Here is a 27,181-nt window from a genome sequence, read left to right on the forward strand (position 1 = left end):
CAATGCTTTGTTATGATCATAAAAGTATAACCGTGGACAAAGTAGTAGAATATTCGTAATTGATTATGAATCTTCAGATATTTAGGTTGAATATCGTTACAGCAGATAAAATCAGTGCAACAGGTTTACTTACATACACTTCTTTCCACACTTATCATTACAATCTTATGTTAGAAAAGAGTCTCTAATTAAGGAACATGTTTCTCTGTGAGTGAGGGTCAACCAGCACAAGGAAACCCAACAGAACATTGCAGGTGGTGTTTGAGGTTACGTTTGTAGTAGTGTATTTAGGCCAATCTTCTCCCGCCGACTCCTTTCAGTTTTCAAAGCTCCAGTCTTCAATTCAGTCAGTGTGTCTGCAACCGGTTCACTATGAAGTCACTCCTTGTGGTGCTCTCCGTTCTCATAGCGCTCGCATCGGCTTCACCTACCGCCAAGGTAAGCGCATACGATTTTCACTTTTCCTTTAATAACATGCAAAAGCATTAGCAATAGGTCACTTGATAACGAAAGTTATGCCGAGAAAGTGCAAGATGACATAGTACGGGACTTCTTTTAGTGAGCGCCCCAGAAATTAAATACTTTCTAAGAAATGTTTGCTCAAATATTATTTATTCTTCTGGAAGTGCATACATGTATATCTTACAATAGAAATTATATTGAATTATGAATTAAATAAACTTACGAGTCTTCCCTGAGCTCAGACCCACTATTTGGAATTTTGGTAGGTAACTTAAAAACAATCCAAAATATGAAAAACATTGAAAGTGAGTATTTAGTATATATAAAATGGTATAAAATAAACCAGTAAGCGTTTTCGAACTTTCCCTTATAGAACAGAAATTTCGGTGCACACTTTATGAAGTCCAGGCTCGGTTCTACGATATATGCAACACGCGGCAAGTTTCGAGGAGCGGGAAAATCTGTCATAACTGTATTATCTATTATATAAAAGAGAACGCACAAATCCTTTGTTAGCTCATCACGCTAATACGGCTGAACCAATTTCTTTCATTTTTGGGGGGTTATTAGGATTTGGACCCTAGATGGTTTTTATCATATCACTTTAATTTTTAATTACCAGTGTCTTGAGATAATTGACCATTCAAGTGTCCATAACGTACAAATCCTTTGTTAGTTCATCATAGGTATAAAAATAAACGTATTTATATGCAACCCGCATGACCGTGTCACTCGGCGGGTTAACATAAATGACAGGCGATATAATGTTAACATTTACTGCAATCTACTATGGTTTTTATCATATCACTTGAAAGCGAAAAAGTAAAAATTATCTAAGTAACAAAGTTTATTGCGTTCCGGGGTGACCGCAGCGAAGCGGGGCGGGTTAACATAAATGACAGGCGATATAATGTTAACATTTACTGCAATCTTCTATGGTTTTTATCATATCACTTGAAAGCGAAAAAGTAAAAATTATCTAAGTAACAACGTTTATTGCGTTCCGGGGTGACCGCAGCGAAGCGGGGTGAACGCTGCTAGTTTAAAATAAATATTTATTGTTGGAAACAGACTTCATGATGATGGTAGTTAAATTTACGAAGCTGACTTTGCATTTGAATACAACATTTATAAATCATGTTCAGGTCGCATTAGTTTTAAAGTCACATGAACAGTACTAAAAAGCAAATGGATAAAACAAATCCCAGCATGAATTGCTTGATTGTTGTCAAATACAAGAACTCAATTCTCGAACAGTAGCGAACATCTGTTTCATTTAGTTAGTTATCACAGTTTTGATATGAAAACTAGTCTTGTCTTTGTCGCAAACAAGTTCCTTATCATTGAAGGTGGAAACAAGTTTTTTTTTTTTTAATGTTTTTAACAGATGTAGAAGGAAAATCAAGAAATATTGGTAAGAGAACTAGTTGCATTGGAATTGCAAATTGATATATTGAGATTTAAGCTCGATCGATATTAAATTCCATAAAAAGGATATCATCTTTCATCTGCAGATGTATTTGCTTCATCTTTTACTAATATATATATAATAGGTTATTATTTAAAAGGAGAAAAACATACCAACGAGATTGTATTTGTGATATTTAGGCTTCTGAGTGCAAGTGCACTTTTCCTCCCCTTCGTTGTTCATAATGGGGTAGCATACTTAAAATCGCGTGGCCTTTAAGATTTGTACTTTCTGGAGAAGGGGATGGCAAATGGTGTCATGGCATGGGGAGGCAAGTTGCCTAGGGCAGGTCTTGATGACGTCATAATTATTGGTCATCCAAATTTATATATTGTACAAAAACTCCTGAAAACAGTTCATGCAATAGCATTTTGCAGATACTACTTTTCCCTCACTTTCTGAATATTTGGTATTCTTCAGTATCTTATTCAGTAATATTTTTTTTTTTTTTTTTTTTTTAAGTGAGGGTGTGCTTAGGGAAAAGTCTTAACTTTCTGGGACATAGTGGCTCAATGTTAGAGCGATTACCTCTTGTATGAAGGGTTCGTCGTTCAGCGTCTTATGCAATGGGTGGGTCGTGGGGGATCGCACGCCTCCGAAATCCCGACTTTTCTATAAATTTAGTCAATTTCAGAAATTTTACATATAATTTATTCTCATATTGAATTCGGACCCACCAAATAAACTCCAGTGTACGTACCTTTGTTTCATGTCCAGTCGTGTGAATTTATGGTGGACCACATCATTTCTCTGGGTTTGCTGGGAAGATTCTTCTGTTTCCCTCCGCGCTCTAATTTCAGAAATTCAATTCATAGTTATTTAATTTCATTAATCACCTTTATTTATTCTTTGGCCTTTAGACTATTGTAATCGTGGAACAATTTAATTTTTGAAAACTAAATTTCTGGGGTACATTCCTCAAATAAATATGACCTCTAAGCTTTTAGTTGTATGATGGTGCGGTTAGCAATCGTTTCTCATCTGCGTTACTTCATATATATATATATATATATATATATATATATATATATATATATATATATATATATATATTTAAGGCTACAATTCCAGTATTCTGCAAATTGCTTCACGATGCTAAGTCAACACTGGAAATTTTTGTGGCCCACCTCCACCACAAATTGAACCCGAAACTACGCTAATTATTGGGTTATACAAAACCTCCTTGAACAATACCTGAGTCCAACGTCAGACGCCTAACTCCTCAAGGTAGCCCAATTGGTAAAAGCTTGCTCTAGGTTTTATGTATTCTGGTTAAATTTTATCATTGGTGGTTTAGGATCGCAAGATCCTCCAAGGAAGTTGCTCACACTTGATTGTTTCAATTGAGGATTAATGCGGCATCAGCAGATCGGCTATTTGTCCTTCAACTTTGAGCAAAATTAATCCTAAAATTTTCTGTAATGTAATCCTGGAATTTCAAGGTTAGGAATTGCTAATTCATGGGTTATCTTGAGTAGACGGCAGCTAAATGGAATAATCGTATTCTGCCAACTGTGGAGGAAAGACGTGTGTACAAAACTTCATTGTGATTACTTTTATTATGTTACTCGAACTATAAATGCAATATCTAACGAATTGGTCAAGTGTTAGGTAGAAGCGCGCCCTTAACAACACGTTAGCGGAAACACGCCCATTTTTAGTGTGTTAATTTATATACAAATATATTATGAATTGAGTTCAATACAGCCCTAAATAAGTTTGGATTCTAAAATAACGCTGATTTTCATGCTTATTTCTAGAACCTACCTTGAAATGCTAATATATTCATGAGCTTCTTCGTGGCTAAGCGGTTAGCATACCCACCTTTGGCGTGGGAGAACCGGATTCGATTCCTGGTGGGAGTTCATGTGGTTCGGATTCCATGTTAATCAGTAGGTCCTGTCTCATATAGCCTCGCTGCTGAAAAGAACGTTAAAATCAATTCAGCTCAAGCTAATATGTTCCTTTCGGACATTTTAAAAAATTCTTCTGCAGTAATTGAAAGAATAACCATTAACAATTGTTCTAGTGTCAATTTCTATAAACAGTATAATCCGATCTCCATCATCCGGTTCGATATTAGGAAATAAAAAATCAAAAAGAAAAGAAAAGAAACTTATTAATATGCAAACTGTATGTATTTGTTCGGTAAAATATAATTTCCTTGAAATTCCTACTTAAAACAACGTTAAAATTTATATTTAATTGAAATTTTCTATATATTGTTTTAATTTTTTGTAGTAAAAGTGAACTTCTCTAACAGCACAATATGTGATAGGCATGTGCCATTTAGGTATCCCAGCTACTTTTTAGGTACCCGACACTTAGCACATATAATATTCGTGTGCCAAGTATGTACTTAACTACCTGCAGTTTTAGGTACTTGCTACGCCTAATTGATATTTGTAACTATGTACCACAAATATAGCATTTATATACCTGGCTAAGTTTCGCACTCTAACAGTCATTTGTTTTTACGTCGTCACTTGGGCTGCTATGTACTTGTGTTGTTAGGGTTATTTTCAAGATGCATTAAGACTATCTTTTTTACTAACCAAAAGAGATTTTTTTTTTAAATCTCACAATATAAGACAACATTTTCTTCATGATTTCCTCAAACCATAGGCGGAGCCAGGATTTTGGTAATGTGGGTGCAGGCTAGGATGGGACAACACATCCTAACATTGTTGCCAGAATGCTCTGCACTATTGAGCCTTAAGATCTCAAAAATAATCCCTAAGTTTTACTCAAAGAAAAACACGGTATGATAGCAAGTAACTTATGAGAATAAGTAACTTGGAGAAACTACTCAAATATATCCAAACATTGGAAACAAAAATTATACAAAAAAAATATTGTAGGAAATCTGAAAATCGAAGTTAATGTGGGTGAAGCTGCACCCACTGCACCCACTGTGGCACCGCCTATGCCTCAGACGGTAATCTAGAAGGTGACACCTTGGGAGGCGGGGCATACAGAATCCAGACTATAGTCGGCATATCATGAGTATACTCTAAATTTTCAAAAATATATCAATAATATATTAAATTTTTTGTCACTCAAAAACTAGGAGGCCTATGCACCCAGGCTAGATCCGACACTGTATTTCCTTAATTATTTGGATTTCTGCATATCCAGATTTCATTCATAACTCATCATCCAGATAATTGGACTTTTATTGTATAAAATTAACTGTTATATCGTTTCAATAAGAGAAGGAAGTTTCACGTCCGTATGCTCAGTTGTGTAGCCTTTACTAATATAATTTGAGTTCGTTTCTAAAGGATAAAAAAAGGAAGATAGAACCGAGATATTCTTTGTAAAATTGAGTTTATATTCATTCTTTTTATTGCTTTCTGCCAGAGCTCAGTTTTATGATTCCTACCTTTCGAACCCAAGACTACACGTTGGGTGCTTCAAGTTATAGGAAACTTCTAAGATGATTAATAGGGATATGTATATGATTTTTTCTGTAATAACACCATATTAGCACTCTACATATATTTTTAATATTTGCAAACATAATATTTACTTTTATTTCTTATTTGATGTTAAGTGAAACAAAAAGCAAAGTAGTGCTCATACACATATACAAAGACGATATTGAGTTGAGCTAATCTTAGTTCCTGTGAGTTTAAGCATGAACTTCTCTTACATTCTTGTACAGCTCACAGATGACGAGAAGAACCCTAAAACAGGGGTAGCGGGGAAAGGTCAACGACACGGTCAAGTCCATTTTCGGTTTTTGAGGCGTGGTCTATACTTAGATGTCGTCTGCTACTCCGGGTAGTTATCTGTGTGCTATTCCGTGGTGTCATTTGAAACCCCCGTGCGAAAAGTGGGCGAGCCCATGCCTACGTCACACTACTTCTGCTAGGGTTCTTCTCGTCATCTGTGAGCTGTAGTTGAGCACATGAATTGAGTTAGCCTTCTTTAAAAAGTGCACTTTACGAAATTTTGGACTAATCAATTTTGGGGTTCCAGTTTTAATCGCTTTATTCCAGCTAGCAAGCAGATAAATAAAACAATCATATCATTTTTGTAAATATTGGTGACACTGAGAAAAGAAGATCATAATTTTTGAATGAGATTATTTCCTTTTTGTTATGATTTTTGGTTTGTTATGGTTTGTTATTTTGTTATGGGTTTAGAAGTAAATGCAGAGAAAACTAAATACATGGAAGTGCGTCGGGACCGTAATACGGCAAATTGTGGAGGCGTTAAAATATTAAATAATGCTTTTGATAAAGTGGATACTTTCAAATATTTAGGATCAATATTAACAGACGAAAATCATATTCACGAAGAAATTAAATGTCGACTAAAAGCTGGGAATTCGTGTTATTATTCAGTTCAAAATCTCTTGTTGTCGCGAATTCTGTCGAAGAATTTGAAGCTTAAAATATATAAAACGATAATCATGCCTGTTGTTCTGTATGGTTGTGAAACATGGTCGCTTACTCTGAGGGAAGAACATAGACTGAAAGTATTTGAGAACAGGATCCTGAGAAGAATATTCGGACCCAAGAGGAACGAGAATGGGGAATGGCGGAAGCTTCATAACGAGGAACTACATAGTCTATACGGTTTACCCAACATTGTTAGGGTCGTCAAGTCTAGGAGGCTTAGGTGGGCAGGTCATGTAGCTAGAATGGAAGAAAGTAGAAACGCTTTCAAAGTCTTGACTGGTAGACCCATAGGAAAACGACCATTAGGAAGACCTAGGCGCAGATGGGAGGACAATATTAAGATGGATCTCGCAGAGATAGGAATACAAAGTAGAAACTGGATGCAATTAGCTAAGGATAGAAGTCAGTGGAGAGCTTTTGTGAACGCGGCACTGAACTTCCGGGTTCCATAGGCCATAGAGTTAGTTAGTTAGTTATGATTTCTTTATGAGATCATTAAGAAATGTATTAAGTGAACCTGTAATCTTGTAATCGTAGGACTTTGAGACTTAAAAAAAAGTTTGAATACTACTTAATCGCTGTTCACAAGTCTGTTTTAGAATTGAGTAGCTTCACTTTATACGCGTATGAAGTCGATTTTCGTGACAAGTTCTAGAGAACTTCCAATACGATATCGCCAACAATACTTATGAGCGGGAGACACACCAACGTGGGATCACCGGGTCCGTACCACCTTCCCCCAAAATAAAGTCTTCACTCCACCTTTACTTCTTCTTTCCGTATAAAAACAATATGGTTTCATAATGTTTTCTAAGTATATAGGTGGCAGTACTTAAAAATTACTTATCATCTTTTCGGGTGTAGAATAACTAGTGGCGTATTTAGGATTTTGTTTCGGGGGTGGCTATGCACAACACCTGAAAAAGCAATTATATTTTTTTTTCTTTTTGTGTGCCGACAAATTTTAATGAAGTTGTACATATAACAAATTTGTTTCGGGGGGTCTTGAGCCCGATAGCCACCCCCTATTGCTATAAGACACTATTTATGTAGTGTTGAATAAGTGTTATTCAAGAAACTCCCCCCCCCCCAAATTTGAACACCTCCCAACAGAAATTTCTGGGTACGCACCTGCTTATAAGGACGGATAGAACAGAATTAATATTCCAAAAAAACTAACTGCAAAAAACATCTCAAGTTCTGTAGAACGTAAACATTTCTTCAGAGACACCAGAATATGCCCCGCTTAATTTTTCTTATCCTTGTCGTATAATATTCCATATAATTTTCCAAAAGGTACCTATAAGTACTGAAAATGAGCCTGAAGTAAGTTATTGGTTTTCTAATAGGACAAATGGAAAAATTCCATTTTAAGCATTAATATTAATATTACTACACTTTCTAATTTGTATCTACACAAAAATACGTGTCTTTATTAGCCTGTGTGAATGAATGTGTTAATGTGAGATGATAATTTCAAATCGATAGAAGTGTTTCACATTCCTCTCTCCCACGATAGTATTCATGGGAAAGATTTTTTCTTCTTTCTTCAAGATTTTGCAGAGAAAGAAACACCTCTCTCTACTCGTGATTAACAAATGCATTATAGCAGCGGATTTTAAATTTTGCACTGCCATACCACCAAAGCATATTAATTATCAATACCACCATAAGTCGTACGTACCATCAACATCTTTTTGCGTACCCCCAGTAATCCCCGTACAAAATGTTTAGAAACCATACACTAGACCAAAGCAATTTATGTAACCTACGATATTTACGGGGATTTTTAGGGGAATTAACGATGCTGTTCTATACTTTCGTTAACATCACTTTCTGACACTATAGTCCTATACGTAAGTAATTCATTTTCAGTAAGTCAAGGGTATATTAATTATTATTTTGAAATCTGAATTAAACTTTACAGTAAGGAACATTTTTCGGTTTGATCCATTAACTGTGAATGTATGACGTATATGATAAAAATTTCCAGACTTGACAACTTGATATGTCGTGTATGCGCACAAGACAAAATTCGAGACGTCTCGAAAATGTATCGTTAAAGTGGTTTTGTCTCGAAAAATTGTTTTGTTTCTATTGAAGGAGTTCTATCTCGTCTCGATTCTCGTAACGAAATTTCTGTCTTGTCTGGTTTCGATTCGTGCACAACCCTAATTAATAGCTTTCTCACTTATGAAGACGTGCAACGAGTGTCCTGGCAGCATAAGATTTCAGAGAGTTAATAAGCTTTCTAGACGTAATGTAATATATTAACTTAGTGGCTTTAAAATCTCTGGAGGTTCACCGCATAATGTGGGTTCCTCTCATCACAGCATGGCACGTCCTCAAGTTCCGGATCGAAGGTCCCTTAGTATAGAGGATAGTTGTAAATATACTGAATAAACAGTCTCAGATAGACGACAAGAAGTAGTCCTCCAGCTCGGGGGTTTGACGTAAGGCTAACAACCTCATCGAGTAAGAAACAAAAGGCACTTGTTCAGAAACGTTTACAGATGCCTTGAACCAGGACTGAAAATTTGGCACGACCCCAGCAAAGTAAAATGGACATATAGATATGATATTTGGAACATGCAATATTAGAATTTTTTATAGGGTAGGCGCATTAAAATCCATATCGAATGAATTAGAAAAATATAGTTGGACCTAGTAGGAGTTTAGGAAGTTAGATGGGAAGGAAAGGGAGTAGTGAAGTCTGGAAATTTTACGTTCTTTTACGGGGAAGGAAATAAAAATCATCAATTAGGAACAGTTTTTCGTTCACGATCGAGTACTATTGACAATTAAACGGAATATTTTCAAACCAATTATAGGGAATGAACGTCTGCATAAAAAATTACAACGGCGATAGACTCGTGAACTTTGCAACATCCAAAAACATTATCGTGAAGAGTACAAGATTTCCACATCGTAATGTTCATAAATATTGCATAATTTTTCGAATAATTATATTGTCCGAATATTTTTAAAATAATTATTCTAATAGCAATTAATTTTTCGAATATTCAAAGAATTCGTTGTTCGAAAATTCGAATATTAACAGTACTATTAGCGCCAATAATGATGAGGCTCAGGATAGACTGACCACATATTCACCCAACTTAACATCATCGACTGGTCGGCTTAGTTTAAGAGCCTGGTTGATTAGGTGAAATACCATGTAAAAATATTCAATAAATATGTTATGTAATTACCACGAAAACAATGTTCATGAATGAAGAATTTTGATGGGCACAAATCTGTCCTAATAGCATATTTGAAAAAATAATAATGAAAAGCTAACAAATTAAAGCAAGGAAAAAGTAATTAAATTGACGTCGGAGAAAATAACCATTAAAATTAACATTAATTTCAAAAACTAATTGGTAATACATAAAAATGACAATTTTCACTATTAGGTCATGCTAATTGGATTAAGTTGTGATAATTGATGCAAAGTTTATAGTAGGATAAAATCAAATTAATGGGAAAATTAATAGATTATTACGCAAAAGGTGCTGTTTTCAAACAAAACTCATAATTAATAACAACAAAATTAAAATGTCATAAACTTAAGAAAAATATCAATGAAATTATGTATTTTAAAATATATATATTTTGTAATATATTTTTCTGTGCCTGTTATTTCTCATGAGGAACATAACACGAGGGCGAGGGAGACAATATACAGGGTGGCGCCGGAAAACACAAAAATCTTAATCGACGTAAAATGCACTAATCTACACAGGAAAAAGCATATTTAGATTAATTATTGAGATGCATGTAGAGAGTATGCTAATAACAATGACATTAGCTATGAAATTTACATGTCAGTTTACTTCCTGATGATGACATCGGAAAGATGTGCCCCATCTCGGCATCCACATTAAGATACGAGTATGCGATCCGTTAAGACACGAGATCGGAAATTCGCTGGAATCCTTAGTTTATTCGCCTTAAGGAACGCCAGTGAGTCCTTCTTTAACAATCAGATTCAGTTCAACGATGTTTGCAGGACATAACTATATACTTTGCTTTCGAGATGTTTCCATAGATTGATCACAGAGAAATCGCACACACAGATTTTAGGGCATCTTGGAGACCGTAGAATGTCACAATTCTTATCAAATGCTTTCACAACAAACATACGTTCCGCACAACTTAAATGCTTCAGTATTACTAAATGGTAAAGTTTAGTCAGTGTTGTCTTATCAGTCCTAAACAAATGCCCATCATACAGTGTTGCTAAGTCTAGATTCAAAGTTTCCGGATTCCCTGCGCCACCCTATATATACACAGTATAAAAAGTTACTTAGGATGTCAATTGAACATGCTTTTTGAGAAAGAAACAATTAAAATTTTTTTAATCGTCACAATTTTTTAACAATTAAAATTTAACTAGTGTAAAATTTAATCCATTACATTAAAAATTAACAAAATATTTAACGGATCAGTTTAATCGTTATTTTTTTTTTAACGGATTAATTACAAGCCTGCTTAATAGCCATGATAAACTGCAAACATGCATTGGAACTTCGTCTATTTAAATGCCAATAAAATAATGGGAAAGGCATTTTAAGAGTCCTTGATAATTTGTTGAGTCAAGAGACTGACGGTGTCATTTATTTGCTTCGAGTCAACACTCCATCATCATTCTCACCACTTTCACACACAATAAATAAGGTTGTTAAGTAATGTCATCTTTAAGTATGAGTACGTACATACATTCTTTTACTTAAGAAAGAACGTTTTTGTCAATGGGAAAGAAAATAGCACGTTAATCACTACTAGAGATGTTAACAGCGTTGAATATAATATTATGCTCCATGCTTGATTTTAGCCCATTGATTTCTTTGGAGAATTATTGTTCTTTTTATCTTTGAATGAACTAAAATTTTAATGTTTTGGTTTTATTTATTTCTTCTTTACGAGTAAATCTATTTACATACCCCTTAATTCGTTAAAATTATGTATAATATTAATATTTAATAATTTAATTTAATTTAAGAAATATTAAATTTATCTAGTACTACCCTTTGGCTGGCTAGAGACTTCGCCCCAGATCCCCACGCATTTCATCGGGCTACGGCCTTTGGTTCCGTTCTTCGCACAGAAAGGACTTTATTTCATATCCCTAACATTTAGTTCAGCAACTAAAAATAATATCTCTTACTTTTCTCTTTTACTTAAATTTGATAAGCACTCTGTTTACAGTAGACGTTTCCTTATTCAACAAATATATTTGTATATACAAAGCAGTAAACTCAGTGACAGATAATTGTAATTTACTCCAATATATTAATTTCAATATACCAAAACGATCATTGCGTAAGAATTGAGTATTTAACATAACGAGATCTCATATTACGATCCACCAGGGGTCATTCATAGTTAGAGCTTGTAAAAATTTCAGTCATTGGGTTTCATCAGATTTGGATCTTGACTTCTCTTATCCTTTCTCTGTATATTTGCGTATTCTCAAAAATAATATTTTGAACAAACATTATGAATAGAATAACAATTAAGTAAGAAGTGTTATCTCTATGAATGTTGAACCTATACTGTAGAATATTCTTCATTTATATATATATATATATATATATATATATATATATATATATATATATATATATATACAGGGTGGGCCATTTTAATTAATCCACGGAAATATCTAAAAAATGATAAAACATAGAAGAAATGTTTGAAGTACACGTTATATATTGCTAAGGGGGAAAACCAATTCCGCCAAAAGTACCCCTCCTCGCCCCCCGTAAATGGGGGTAACGGGGGGTAACTTTGAAATGTCAAATGGGAACATGGGTCGAGTAATACCTCGTTCGAAAGGTCTTGGAAAACTAAGTAACGCTGTACCAAAAGATGTTTCATATTGTGCACCAGTTTCAAAATGGCCGCCATGGTATGGTTCGGAAACTCCAGTACCCGTAGTATGAAAACGATGGAAGGTAAATGAATGGAACAAAATTGAAATACGTAAATATCATAGGATGATCCCTGTGATCCCAGTGGCCTCCCTGAAGGGGTCTTGGGAGCTAACTTCAAAATTCCAAATAGTAACATGAGTCGGGTGGTACCTCGTTCGATAAATCTTGCAAAATCAAACATCTTGCAGGAGAAAACGATTGAGGTGAAATGGCAGTGTTCCCAAAAGGCCGCTAATAGTTACTCAAAATGTAACTGTGGCCATCCGCATTAACTCAGTGCACCAATTCTCTATCCATGAAGTCTGCCTTCCAAACAGCATTGGGTAGGTCAAGCGTACGCCCGAACCGTTGTCCGGTCGGACATTGAAATTTTGAAGTTAGCCCCCAAGACCCCTTCAGGGAGGCCACTGGGATCACAGGGATCATCCTATGATATTTACGTATTTCAATTTTGTTCCATTCATTTACATTCCATCGTTTTCATACTACGGGTACTGGAGTTTCCGAACCATATCATGGCGGCCATTTTGAAACTGGTGCACAATATGAAACATCTTTTGGTACAGCGTTACTTAGTTTTCCAAGACCTTTCGAACGAGGTATTACTCGACCCATGTTCCCATTTGACATTTCAAAGTTACCCCCCGTTACCCCCATTTCCGGGGGGCGAGGAGGGGTACTTTTGGCGGAATTGGTTTTCCCCCTTAGCAATATATAACGTGTACTTCAAACATTTCTTCTATGTTTTATCATTTTTCAGATATTTCCGTGGATTAATTAAAATGGCCCACCCTGTATATACATTAATATAATTTTGTTTTTATTATTTTACTTGTAGTTTTTCCTTCTTTACATGTATATTTTTCTTTCTTTCAATATATAGATATATATGTATTTCATATGTAATTATGTGTGTATACCTATGTTCCTCTGTAAATGGAGTTTGGCTCTGTAGAGGACTATTATAAATAAACAAATAAATATCTAATCTTAAGGGATTTCGTGATATAACCATCTTATTATAAGAATTGAAAACCCCATCTTTTTTTAAAAAAATCTTTTTCTGGGGGAAATATAAAGGAACGCTGGAACACGTGTGTAATCGTATAAAATGGAAAATTTTAAAAGCCAAATTTAATGTCTCTACTCATACGGGATTTCGAGATATGGCCATCTTTAACAATTGCGACTTCCCTTTTTCTTCCGTAGTAGGGACGGTTAAATACGTCTTTAATTGTTTGAAATGAAGAGTCTAAATTTCAAGTATTATGTGTGTAATCTTAACGGATTTCGAGATATGGTCATCGTGTTATAACAATTGTAGCCTCATCGTTTTTTCTTCCTTCCAAGAGAAATATCAAAGAATACTTAAGTTAAATACCCAAGTTTAAATCTCTGCTTTTCAGAGATTAGAAATACGAACATTTTACTGTAATAATTCCCACCTCTATTTCTCCGCTATCCTTTTTCGTCGAATTAAAAAAAAAAAAAAAAAAAAAAAACTTCGTTGCTGATACCTTACATCACAAATTCTATGCACTGTCCAAATTTCAGAACCATTTCTAGCTTAAGGGGAGAGACTACTAAAAATTATACAAAAAATTTTTCTTTTGCCATTTTTTCGCGAGTGAAAGGAGGTAATGAAATGTAACTTACCACAATAATAGATAATGTTATTCTACATCCGAAAATATCAATCAAAACTATTTTCAGTGTTGTCATTCATAGAAATTACAGTGTGGGCAGAGTATAAATTACCCAAAAATCTAGGTTAAGGCAGGGACTAGAAAAATTAACTCAACGTATTTGATAACTTATCATGTTGTCTTGGTTCCTTGTTAACTACTTTTTAAATAATATTTGTTTTTAATTTGTACTGTTTATTACACAATTATTTTATTTTGTACTGTTTATAAAAAAATACATACAAATATTATTTAAAAAGCATTTAACAAGAAACCCAGACAACATGATAAGTCATCAATTAGTGATGAGCTCATCTTTCTAGTCATTGCCTTAACCTAGACTTTTGGGTAATTCTTACTCTGGCTACACTGTAATTTCTATGGAAGACAACAATGATTTTTTTTTTTTCGATTCGTATTTTCGGATGTAGAATAACATTATCTATTATTGTGGTAAGTTACATTTCATTATCTCTTTTTCATTCACGAAACACGGGCAAAAGAAAACTGGTTAGGTTTTGTATCATTTTTAGTAGTCTGTCCCCTTAAGAAATTTAGCCTGTGCGTTGATCAGTCAGTCAGGACTTCTTCATTCATACTAATAGAGGTAATGCAATTCATTTTGAAAGAGAAGTAGATATTTAACTAAACTTGAAGAAGAAACCGCAGTTAATCAAAAACAGAAAAGTAATTTCCCATATAAACCAATGGGATAAGAAGCGAAGATATTGGTTATTCTGTTAACTCTTCATTGCATATAGTCATACAGGGTGATTCAAAAGTTTTTTTGCACCCTCATGAGTTGGAAATGACTGCAGGGATGAGGATGAAATCTACGCTATTGCTATTGAGGGTAAGGGCTGATAATATCTTGTATTTATTTGAGTGTTATACCTCAAAGTAATCCTAGACTACTTAGCTAGTATCTAAGATCCTAGTCTACAGATTCTTATTGACTGACTGATCAAGGCCTAGGCCAAACTGCTTAAACTAGAATCTTGGAATTTTGACTGGATACAGGATTTATGACAAGATATCACTTAGGAAAGATTTTTTTGGAAATTCAACGGGGAACGGGGACAAATAGAGGTGGCAATTATTATAGTAAAATGTCCATATCTCCGAATAGGATAGAGACATGAAATTTTGTATATGGAATCCCCATTTGAAATAATTAGACATGTGTTTTACTTTATATATATATATATATATATATATATATATATATATATATATATATATATATATATATATATATATATATATATATATATATATGGTGTTTCAAAACAATACCGACAACGTTTAGGAGGTGATCTCGGACACCAAGATAAGACAAAAAGTATAAACCAACCTGGGTGTAGAAATCTGTCATTTCGGAATTATAGGCTGCCGAAAACGTGAAAGAAACTTTAAAGATCCATAGCTCCAGTACTATGTGACCTATCGTGGGCGGGTCCAGACTTCACTGAGGAACTAGTATGTGCCCTATCCAAAAATACATGTTTCAGAATCCTACGGTACTTCCGCAACAGTTTTAGAAAGATATTTGGTGAGTTCCTCAAATTATATGCCCGTAGCCAAACTCCTTCTATAAAGCATTTTGCTTCTTTTAAATTTTATGTGACCCTTAAGAAGCCATCGTGTGCCTATGCGGGTACCCGTACTCCAGGTTGAATAATGCTGATCTAGCCTCATCAAATTAAAACACTTTCTGTCATATTATTGTACAGTCTTGTTAAATTGAACTTGGCCACCCACATCTTTCAAAAGACCTCTAACCTTATCCATAGATAGAATTAGGTAAAACAACGGTAAATTTTCTAGTTCTGATTGAGGCCTTTAGAACAAGCCAAAATTTTAAAGCCATCCTATGTGCCTGCAAAAATATGACCATTATAGTATAGGGGATGTAGGTAATCAGAATTTTATGAGCAAAACTATACATCTAAAACATTCAAAAAATTAAACAGAAGTTTTTAAATTATAATTTTATGTCCGTTGTGGATGCAGCAAAATTTTAAACATATTCATGAACTAAAAGAGAATAAATATTTATTGCAAGGTTTTAAATGTCTAAGTAACAGCAGTAGTGAAATTATTCTTATAGGACAAAAGGAGTTCCTTAAGATATACTGCACCTTATAATCAAAATGCTGAAACTTGGTGACTAATCCTTTTCACCATTTAAATCTTGACCAAATTCTAGTCACTTTTAGTCATGAATTTCAGGAAAGTCAAATGTTTAAGTTTGATTTTTAATTTAATTAATAGTATTGTAATTTGTAGAGCCACTATTTTAAAGCAATGTTTCAGTTAAAATGATACACTTCCTATGAACAAAATGAAATGCACGTCAGAAAACGTTTATACAAGTATTTACATATTATTTCGTATAATACATTGTTAATGGATTAAAAGTGAATTAACATAATGTAAGACGTGAATAAGAATTTATTACTATCTAATTTGTTTTCAAGATGAATATGGAAGACATCTCTTATGAGCAAGATTATTATTATTTTTATGTAGGATATCAGTGCACTTCCAATTGTTTCATTACGATTTAAGTTATCTTATGCGTGAGTCTGTACTTTTCTAGACAACATTTGTTGAAAATAGAATTGGATAGAAGGTAAGTTTACTCTAGTCTTAGCTAAGTTCAAGAGATGAGACAACTAAGTTGTACCCAGTTAAAAAAAAATAGTACAAAAGGAAACATATACTCAATTTTCTTAAGTGACCATAAATTTCGAGGACGCCATCTGAATTATTCTCTAAATCTCCAATTTGTGTCTAATGAATCAACGTGGAGGCCAAGAACAAACTAATAAAAGTCCTGCACATTTCTCACTACATTTATTTATTTGTATATTATTTCACTCTTTATGTCGTAATTTTAAAATTACCTTTGATTACTTCCTTCTTTCGCAAATGTTTATTTTTTTTTAGCTTTCTTTATGACGTGTTAGCTATATGAAAAAAGTTAATATTCCTTTGTAACAAATTGAACATCGAATTAGTAACGGCTCATAATATGGATAATGTACTGAAAATATTAATGAAGTATCATATAGCAAACGAGTAATTAAATAGTCAAATAGTTTATTGTTGTTCCTGCCAAGACGAATCAAATTGGAAATCTACATAAAAGAAGATTCTAATATATATATATATAACTTTCTAATATATACCGATAGAATAAACCACTAAAAGGAAGAAAATAATAAAAGATCCAAAAAGCAGAAAATAATAGTGCTAAAAAGCAGAAAATAATAAGTGTTAAAAATTGAAAATAATAAAAGTACTAAAAAGCAGAAATTAATAAAAGTGTTAAAAGCAGCAAATAGTGAAAGTGCTCAAAAAGCAGAAAATAAAAAAATCTAAAAGCAGAAAATAATAAAAAGTTCTAAAAGGCAGAAAATAGAGGAAAGGTGGGTGAAGCAGCTGTCCTAAAGATTTTTTAAAATTTTTTCAGTCCTATAGAAACATGCTAGGAAATAAGTAAAAGTTTTATAGTGTAATTCCTTCCTTGAGCTTTAAGATATATTTAAATAAACCCGTTTTGAAGAAGCTTTACGAAGTAATTATTCATAATTTTAAGCCATACAGAAAGTGGACACACTTCCCCACAATATCTGTTACTTATGGGATATCATTCGCGGCGCCATGATCCAGTGTGAGAATTAGTGACTACAATTGACTTGTTAATTTTGGGCCTTCAAGTGCATCTTTACATCCAATAGTCATGTATTAAGACTCCATCTAATCTGAAAGACTGGCAGAAGCTATTATTATAGCAGGTTACCTGCAGTCGTAAGAAAGTTAGCTAATACTGAATACAGAGAATTCAAATAGAAGCTACCAAAACCCTACCTTTCAAAATAGTCAAATGTATTTATTTGTTAACAGAACAAAATAGCTTAATAACTCCTATATTATTTCGATCAAGAATATAGATCTAAGTCTATATGAGCATAGCTAGCATCAGTGGCGGACCTAGCCCGGGTCCGGGGGCCTAGATCCCCCAGTTTTCAGAGTGACGAAAATAAGCTATCATTTATATACAGTATTTTTGAAACTTAATAGTAAACTCATGATATACTTATCATAGTCTGGGGTTTGGCAGGCCCTCCCAGTTTTTACCTTCTAGATCCGCCACTGGCTAGCATTGCATGCATATAATAAGTGAACCGCTGTTTTAATATTAAAATATTAAAACTAATTTATTACATAACTGAGCAATATTTGGATCAATTAGAAGCGTCGGACAAGTGGCCACAGGGACAGTGAGATAGTCACTTTACCCGCCTTTGCTTCTGACCACTTAACCCGATTGCATGCCATACTGAACATCTATTTTTTCGCTCTGAACAATAAAACTTAAACACTACTGAATAATTGAAAAATTATTAGGAAGCATTATACTTGATAATAAAAATTTTATATAGTCATCAAGTTCTGTATAGTTGGGAAAAAGTCATTGTTAAACTAATACTTGCCCTTTGACCAACAATAGGTGAAAACATCTTTTTCTTCACATAAAAACAACAACAATTGAGTCTGGCTTCTTTGTTGTCTAGAACTATCGCAATTGATTGGGTCTCCTTCGATAGGTGTCAGATATATAAAAGAGAGAAAAGTGCCGATGATCACTTTACTCGCCCTGGCCACTTTATACTCCCTTCCCTCTAATAAAAGTGCTAAAAAGCAGAAAATAATAAAAGTGCTAAATAACTAGAAAATGTAATAAAAGTGTTAAAAAGCAGAAAATAATTAAAGTGCTAAATAAGTAGAAAATGTAATAAAAGTGCTAAAAAGCAAAAAATAATAAAAGTGCTAAATAAGTAGAAAATGTAATAAAAGTGTTAAAAAGTAGAAAATACAATAAAAGTGCTAAAAAGCGGATAATAATAATAGTAATAATAATAATAATAATAATAATAATAATAATAATAATAATAATAATAATAATAATAATAATAATAATAATAATAATAATAATAATGAAGCGCTTAAAAGCGGAAAACAATTTATTACTAGTATCTATATATTTTTTTAAATCGTGGCAAACCGAACAAATTAATGTCTAACATAAAATTATTTCCATAGTATTCTTACGAGGCATTAATATATTTGACTTGGTACGACTAGTAAAAAGTTATAGATAATAATAATGAATTGTTTTCTGCTTTTAAGCATTTTATTATTATTATTTTCTGGTTTTGAGCACTTTCATACTATCTACCTTTTATGTTTTTTTAAAGTAGGTTCATGTATTTTTTAACTTTGTATTAACTACGTTTTAGTGTATTTTTGAAGCCGGTTTTTTATATTTTAAAAAGTTTTATTTTCTGCTTTTTAGTGCGTTTTTGGAGTTACTTCTTTCCCCTGTATTTCTTAAAATTAACTTAAGTAGTTTATTTAGAAACCTAAAAGTAGGACACTAAAATCTTACAAAATGAGTTTTCTAGAAAAATGGAAACATTTATGTGAACAAATGTGTGACAATTAGTTATCAAAATTATTGAAATAGTTTTTACTATAGATAGGAACCTTCCATGGGAATAGCTGATTACACTAGTGGAAAGCACATCAAGATAGCCTAAAAAGTAGTAAGACTTTTGCACACGAAATGGTGTTAGTGTCCCAACTGACAGGGGTGTCATACTACTTGCGACAGTCTTATGTGCGACAGGAACTGTTAACTGTCCTATGAGCGAGCGATTCGATCTGTTAACTAGCCTATGAGTCACCAATTCGTTCATACTAAGATAACGGAAGAAAATAAGGCTCCTTCTTTAAATTGTTTCACACTAGTGATTTAGAACCTAACAAAATGTACTATAAAAATTTATGTTCCTAAAGGTCTAATTTCTTCCAGCCGTTTCGCATTTACAAGGAAGATACAGGCATTTTAATTAACAATTAAAAAATTAAACTGGTAATTTAAAGAGTTTGTTTACCTTTTGGATTGTTTACGGTGCACAGTATTGTAATTGGTGGTATTGGTTGGGAATAGCCAATGAGATGTGAGGGATCTCAAAAGCTGTCTTTTATTATTAAAATGTTTTTTTCTCATTTTATTCATAGTCTTAGGAAGTCTAAAAAGTAGATAGTTGGCGAAACTTTACACGTTTAAGTTTTTTCCAAAATAAAGATATTGATTTGCTTAGTGAGTAATTAGATCAAGTACAGAAAGCAGAGCTTTCGAAGAAATTTGAGCATAACAATTGGATTTTCAATAATTAATTACATAGTAATATACTTTCATGGATATGTTCCTGTTGTCTCGTCTCGTTAAGTCATTTGATAGGTTTTATGTCAAATCTAACGCAAAATTAAGATAAGTTTTATTTGCACTAACAGTAGAGGGAAAAGATATTTGTCGAACACTTATCACCAGTACATTTTCCATAGCAAGGTTGTTCGAACGGTAATAACGCCAGAAGCAAACATGTTTTACAAGAAGGAATCATATAATCTTTCATCATCTCACTGTAAATGAATCGGTCGCTCATAGGACAGATAAAAGTTCCTGTCGTTAATTGGACTGTCGCTTCTAGGACTAATTCACTCACAAGGTATATGCGTCATTTAACAGTTGACAGTTGAAGCTAGTATTTGTACCAAAAAAATTATCGATTTCTTACAATCAGACGTAAGATATTGTGCCGTGAATATGAGTGAACTTTGCACAAAACTGAGCTATCTATATTTTACAGTTTTATTTCGACAAAGGTGCAAATGTTGTGCAGGACTGAAAAAGAAATTTGTGCTTGTTATAAGCAAGATACGTTACCAAAAGCAACAGCCAAAAGATGGTTCATTAAACGCTTTCATTCAGAAAATTTCGATTTCGAAGATACTTCTCGCAGTAGGCGAATATTGACAGAAAAAGTCGATGATGTTCTGATAAAAAAAAAAAAAAAACTGAGCAAGACCTACATGTAGGCAGTTATAATATCGCCAATGACTTTAAACATTCATCATCAAATAGTATTAAATTATTTCGGGAAAGCTTGTTGCAAAAAAGATTTAAACATCCTTGCTTACATGCAACCTACCTTACTTTGTTGATTGGTTACATCATATTTTAGGATATTTTTCCGTAGACGTTGCAGGATTTATTTGATTTGTTAATAATTAATAAATTAATAACCTTTTTTTAAATAGTTTATAGGTAAGAACTTTCTTTGGAAGTAGCTTTTTCGATTAGTGAAAACCGCATCGCAATATGACCAATAGTTCTCGATATAATCGCAAACAATCCTACATATACACATACATACATATAGATCAAGCTGAGAACCTTTCTTTTTTTGTGAGTTACTTAATAAAGACATAACTGATCTTGTTTGTGATCAAATCACAGTAAATGGCTGAACCAGTTGAGCTGAATTTTTAGATATATTTATCAACTATGTTGAACTGGGTTTTTATCATATCAATTTCATTGAAATGCATATCCCAAGGAGGGAGCGTGGGACATAATCTACGCGTTTCGGTTTAGTTGGGGCAGTCCCAGATTTACCTGATCTTTCCTCCTGCCTCAAAGGATATTTCAACAAGGAACAAGTGCATAATTAGGAGTATATTGTAAATTATCATAGGATGCCCCTATTTCTTTAGTCTAATTATGTGGAAGCCCTGCACTTTGACCAACCTGTATTTTAGCGTTATATTTTCACTAAAAATGCGTATCCTAAGAGAAAGGAAAGAGTGTTTAAATATTTCACAAAGAATAAAGATTGCATTGTTTGAAATTAAGTTTTGAACATAACACTTTTTAGGTCGATCTGGTTTTTTTTTGTCATTTCATTTAGATTCAAATACGCATCCTAAACGGGAAATGTTATTTCAAATATAGACTTCAAACATTTTCCGTACAGCTATTTTTCCTGTGGGAAGAAAAGTTGTGTAGGAAGAAAATACATGTATTTTTTTTTTTATCATAATGTTATTTTCTACACAAAAATTTGTTATACTTTACTGATCATTCAATGCCTTGTTCTCTATCTCGTTCCATTATTTTCCTCCGTTTTTCTTCTTTTTAAATTAACATTCTAGTTACTTAGTAAGTTAGTTAGTGAGGAGCTTAACCTTTCTTTCAGCACCGAGGCTACAGATTTACAGTTTAACGTTAAATGCGAAACACACGAGCTTACACAGGGAATCAAAGAAGTGACTACTACGCCATACGATCATCATATAGTCACAAAGTAGTATTAATTTTCTCCCTTCATCATAAAGTATGCATTCGTTCATCTTTTTTTTTATTTTCTCTTCACTTCTCGCTGGCCTAGTGACTAGCACCTTGTATAACAGTTTGAGCGAATTATGATGGTTCGAATTCCACCTTAAACTGTAGCTCCACGTTTCATGTAGGATTTACTATTTAGGATTTAGCTTTTTGCGCTTTCAGCATCTATGACATCTATGACCCGTCACGTTTGAGGGATGATGTCCCTCGACGAGCACACTATCCGAGGAAAAGGAAGGAAGCGGCGTGGGACCTATATGTTAGGTACCACACTGGCATTTGCCTGGTGGAAATGAGGAAAATCCAGGAAAACCTTACTCAGGATCGATGGTCTAAAAAAGATTATTATACTTTTCGACCGAGTGGCCCCATCGAGAATCGAACCCGGGACCGCTCGCATTCCATGTAATCTAGCTGCTGAAAAGGGGATTTAAACTGCAACTAACCAATATACTTTTCACTTTATAATTTGCATAGGTGTGCGCAAGGAGGACAGAGGACCAATTTTAAACAAATTAGAAACCTTTAAATAAAATCTGGAATAACTTTGGAAACGGGTTCTAGGGATGCGCACGAGACGAGTCAAGACAGGATTTTCATGACAAAATTCGAGTCGAGACACGGCTCTTCCAATAGAAAAATATACATTTTTCGAGTCGAGACATCACTTTTACAGCACATTTTCGAGACGAGACAGCCACAAATCTTGTCTCGTGCGCATCCCTAACGGGCTCCACCTAGAGTTTCCCATCAGACTAGAAGAGAGAGAATTTTTGACAAGAGAGAGTTTTTTCAATACTTAGGTAGAAACATACTCTCCTATCATTTTCACGAACTTTCGAGACAGTACACTGTAAACTCTAAAGTCACATCTCCCGCTATCAAACCGAGATTGAGTTCCAATCCTAATCTGGAAATGTGAGGACGCTTTGATAACCTTATATTCCGTCTCATATGATATTACTGCTACTTGTTTCCCTGCTCTTCCACTTTTCACATTAAAATAGCTATTTCCTCATATTCCTATTGTCTGTTCTTTGCCTATCCCAACATGTGGATATTATACCGTTTTATCTATTTTATGATCTCTTTCTTCTTTTCTTCCAAGATCTTTCACTTCACGTTTCAAAGCTTTTAGGCTCTTTGCTTTTCATTGCCTATAGTCATCCTTGAAATAACATTAAAGCAAAAGGAAATCTTTAGGTTAACTCCCACGCTTATACTCCGCAGTCTAGATGTAACGGATGGCTCCTGAAAAAAATGAAACTAAGTAAATGTTTATGGACTAACTGATGAGGTGAGAATGTGGATGGAAATACAAGAAGATAGAGAAAACTAACGATAACTGATGTTGTCTACCGCAAATTCACCTTAGTTAGGATCGAACTAAGGAATTCTCACACTAGTAATGAGTTGAGTTGATTTTGAGTTTAACGTCCCTTTCAGCAGCGAGGCTATATGAGACGTGGACCTACTGATTAACGTGGAATCCAAACCACATGAGCTCCCGTAGGGAATCGAACCGGGGTCTCCCACGCCAAAGGCGCGTACGCTAACTGCTTAGGCACGAAGGAGCTCACACACACTAGTAATGAGTGCTCTGTTACTATAAGGCACCATGCCACCATGTAATATGTGTCCGTTTTTTTTCTTTGTTTTTCGTTAGTTGTAGTCTTGAAGTTTAACATGCGGTTGCAGCATCAAGGCTATATGAAATAAGGACTTACAGTTTTATATGAGATCCGAACTGCATGAGCTATCACAAGGGGCGCACTCACGGGAAGATCCATTGGGTCCGGATCCCCTTCTCCAAAACTTGGTAACTCAACATATATTTGTACCGTTTCTTAATAAAACTATACTTGATGAACAGAGAAATGATTCATGTAAACTGAATATTTTGATCCTACACTTCATTTGTACTCTTTCTTCCCTTATAAAAATAATCTAGTTCTCTCATTTTTTTCTATGATTATAAATGGGGTTACTTAACAATTACTTATCGATTTTTTTTAGGTGTAGAATAACACCAGTCCAGTACTACATAGACGTGATGTCTTGCGGTATTGCACTCCCTCACCAAACTTTGCACCCTTCCCAAGAAAAAATCTGAGAGCGGACCTAGCTCTCACCAGGAATCGAACCCGTGTATTCCGCGCCAAAGACGCGTATCCTAGTCACATGGCCATGAAGGAGCTATAAATATGTGTTCGATGTTCTGTTGTCTTCTAGGAATCACTCATTATCTTCCATGCAAGTGATTAGGCCAACGATGGTTTCATCAGAGTCTTGTTAACTGTTGTTTCAAGACTCCCAAGAAATATTTTCAATAAGGCATGCCATATTCACAAAATTGTCATATTTGTCATTTTCCTCTCAAATAGTTCCCTACTTAAACAAAAGCTCCCTCGTGGATACACGGTTAGCATAAAAGCGTTTGGCGCAAGAGATGTGAAAATCGATTTCCGATAGGAGCTCATGTGGTTCAGATAAGAGATGGAGTGGGTCAGTAGGTTGTGGGTCAACAGGACGTGGCCTACTACAACCCACCACCAACCGTGACCCACTCTGACCCACAAATCCACTCTGATCCGTCGACACACCATGACCCACTACTACCCACCGATCCACTCTGCTCAGTACATTGTATACAGCATCTTCTAAACAGTGGTGAATTTGTCTACATTTTACTTTCAAGGCATCAATTTTTCTTCCTTTTTCGTTTGTTTCTATTTATTTACCTGCGATGAGTATATCTAAGTGATAAAAACAGAACTTCAAGCACTTTTGGGTACTAATATTTGTAATTGTATAATTAACACTTCTGACCAGAGTATATACACTTATTTATTGAAAACTAAAATACAGTGTAACGATTTCGACAACTTAACGTTATCGTAATCAGACACTAACTGAAAGAGATATCTTCAGAACATAGAAATTTATAGTCTTCTATGAAGTTATAAATTTCTGTGCACTGGAGATATCTCTTTCAGTTAGTGTCTGATGACGATAACCTCAAGTTGCTGAAACCGTTACACTATATTTTAGTTTTCAATAAATAAGTGTATATACTATGGTCAGAAGTGTTAATTATTTGTTTAGTGAGTTCCACACTCAGAAAAATCCGTTCCCCGGACAGCGGTATATTGCACAAATATACGGAATCTTCTTGCTTACTACAAAAATCAGTATGGAGCACATGTTATCCATATGCTATATACGCACTGTCGTTAGATGTTACATCATGCCCTTGCAGGATGTCTGATATCAACAGTTTTCCGTATATAACAGGCATATACTTACGTTACATTCTTCAGCTATATGAGATATACGTCCATTTGTATGTTAGATCCTGACCGCCTATATTGTTTCATACGGAAAATACGTATAAATGGAACACTTATACGGAAAGTATTATAAAAGTGCGTTTTCAGTTATATGTTCTCTGTACGTTGTCCAAAAACTACAGGAATTACGCATGTTACCTACCTTTTCAAGTAGATACGCCACCTACAATTTTTTTCTCAGTGCAGAGTCGTGTGGCTTTCGAGAGACAGTCAAATTTTACAGTTTTTTTCCCCTTTTACGTTGACCTACTTTACCTTGATTGATCTGAGACTTTCAAATTTCATCCTGTTTTCCACTGAAAAGTACCCGTAATTCAACAAGGAAATAATAAATATAATAATTGAGCTGAGCGAAGCGAAGCTCTTATACTCGGGTTAGCCGTTTGGTTGTCCGCGAACTCCTCCTAGACCGTTTGGCCGATCTCAACCAAACTTAGCACGCTGATAGAGTATGTCGTGCTGAGTGACAACATAGGTCGAAATCAAAAATCCGATGTACCATCGAGGAATAATCACCGAAAAATGCTTCCTCCTAGACCGTTTGGCCGATCTCAACCAAACTTAGCACGCTGATAGAGTATGTCGTGCTGAGTGAGAACATAGGTCGAAATCAAAAATCCGATGTACCATCGAGGAATAATCACCGAAAAACGCTTCCTGATTACGTAGTTTAAGCTCGCTCAGCTCATTTCATTGCAATCGGGTATATACATTGCATTCCTAGTTAAATTGAAATCCATCGTACTTTCACCCATGACAAACACTTTATCATTTTATATCGTAAAAGTCAGATCCACCGGTATTGTAACAGAGCGGTGCTTGAGTGATTGACCGTAGAAATTCAAACTTAGATTAGTGAAAATGTCACAGCCTTGCGTTATTACAAGTGTAAACTCTTTAGTCAGTGGAGAGGAGGACGTGGATCATGGTTCAGAGTTTATGACGCTGAGTTTCGGTGGGTGGTGGGTCAGAGTGGGTCAGAGTGGTTCATGGTGGGCCAGAGTGGGCTACGGTGGGTCATGGGTCCAGTGGGTGATGGTTCAGAGTGGGTCATCAGTCAAGTTTTCATTGACCCACACCATCTCTGGTTCGGATTCCACGTTAATCTGTAGGCCCACATGTCATACATATTACTCAGTGCTGAAAAGTACGCTAAACTGTAAATCATGGACGAACTTTCAGAAATATTTCTTCTTTCTGCAATGAATATGAATATGAACACAAGGTTGGATTCTGAAGAAGCCGTTTGTGTTACTAACATCTTATGAGAGCTATTTTCCTAATAGGCAGTAATACTGAGAGACAGCAAGGGAGACCAAACTTAAGTGCTTAGATAGTTAAAAAAAATAGGTAAAATAATAATATTCTGTCTGAAATCTAAAGGAAAAAAAATCCTCAGGCTCCCTTCTGAAACCAATGTTATAGTATGACTTAAATAGCAAAACCAGTTGTTAACGTTTTCCAGGTATGACTTACCAATGCAAATATGTTTCGGGAAGCACGTATGACGTCATTTTTCGATACTTGGGTAACAACGTTCTAAGAATTAAGAAATGGGGAATTCCTTGTGTGGCAGAATTACTTTTCTAAAAATAATCATATTAT

The 27,181-nt window shown here is 34.4% G+C and overlaps 1 protein-coding gene across 1 annotated transcript in view; it reads left to right on the forward strand.

The window, feature by feature from the left end:
- Positions 1 to 281: 281 nt before the first annotated feature.
- Positions 282 to 27,181, forward strand: part of Obp73a (Odorant-binding protein 73a) — a 103,122-nt gene continuing 76,222 nt past the window's right edge. Inside the window, exon 1 of the mRNA XM_081760217.1 lies at positions 282 to 438. Coding sequence (XP_081616343.1) covers positions 373 to 438 — 66 coding nt within the window. The 5' untranslated portion in view covers positions 282 to 372. The remainder of the gene's footprint in view (positions 439 to 27,181) is intronic.

This window comes from Thermobia domestica, chromosome 5 (genome assembly GCF_964235325.1).
Source record: "Thermobia domestica chromosome 5, izTheDome1.hap1.1, whole genome shotgun sequence".
Taxonomy (NCBI): domain Eukaryota; kingdom Metazoa; phylum Arthropoda; class Insecta; order Zygentoma; family Lepismatidae; genus Thermobia; species Thermobia domestica.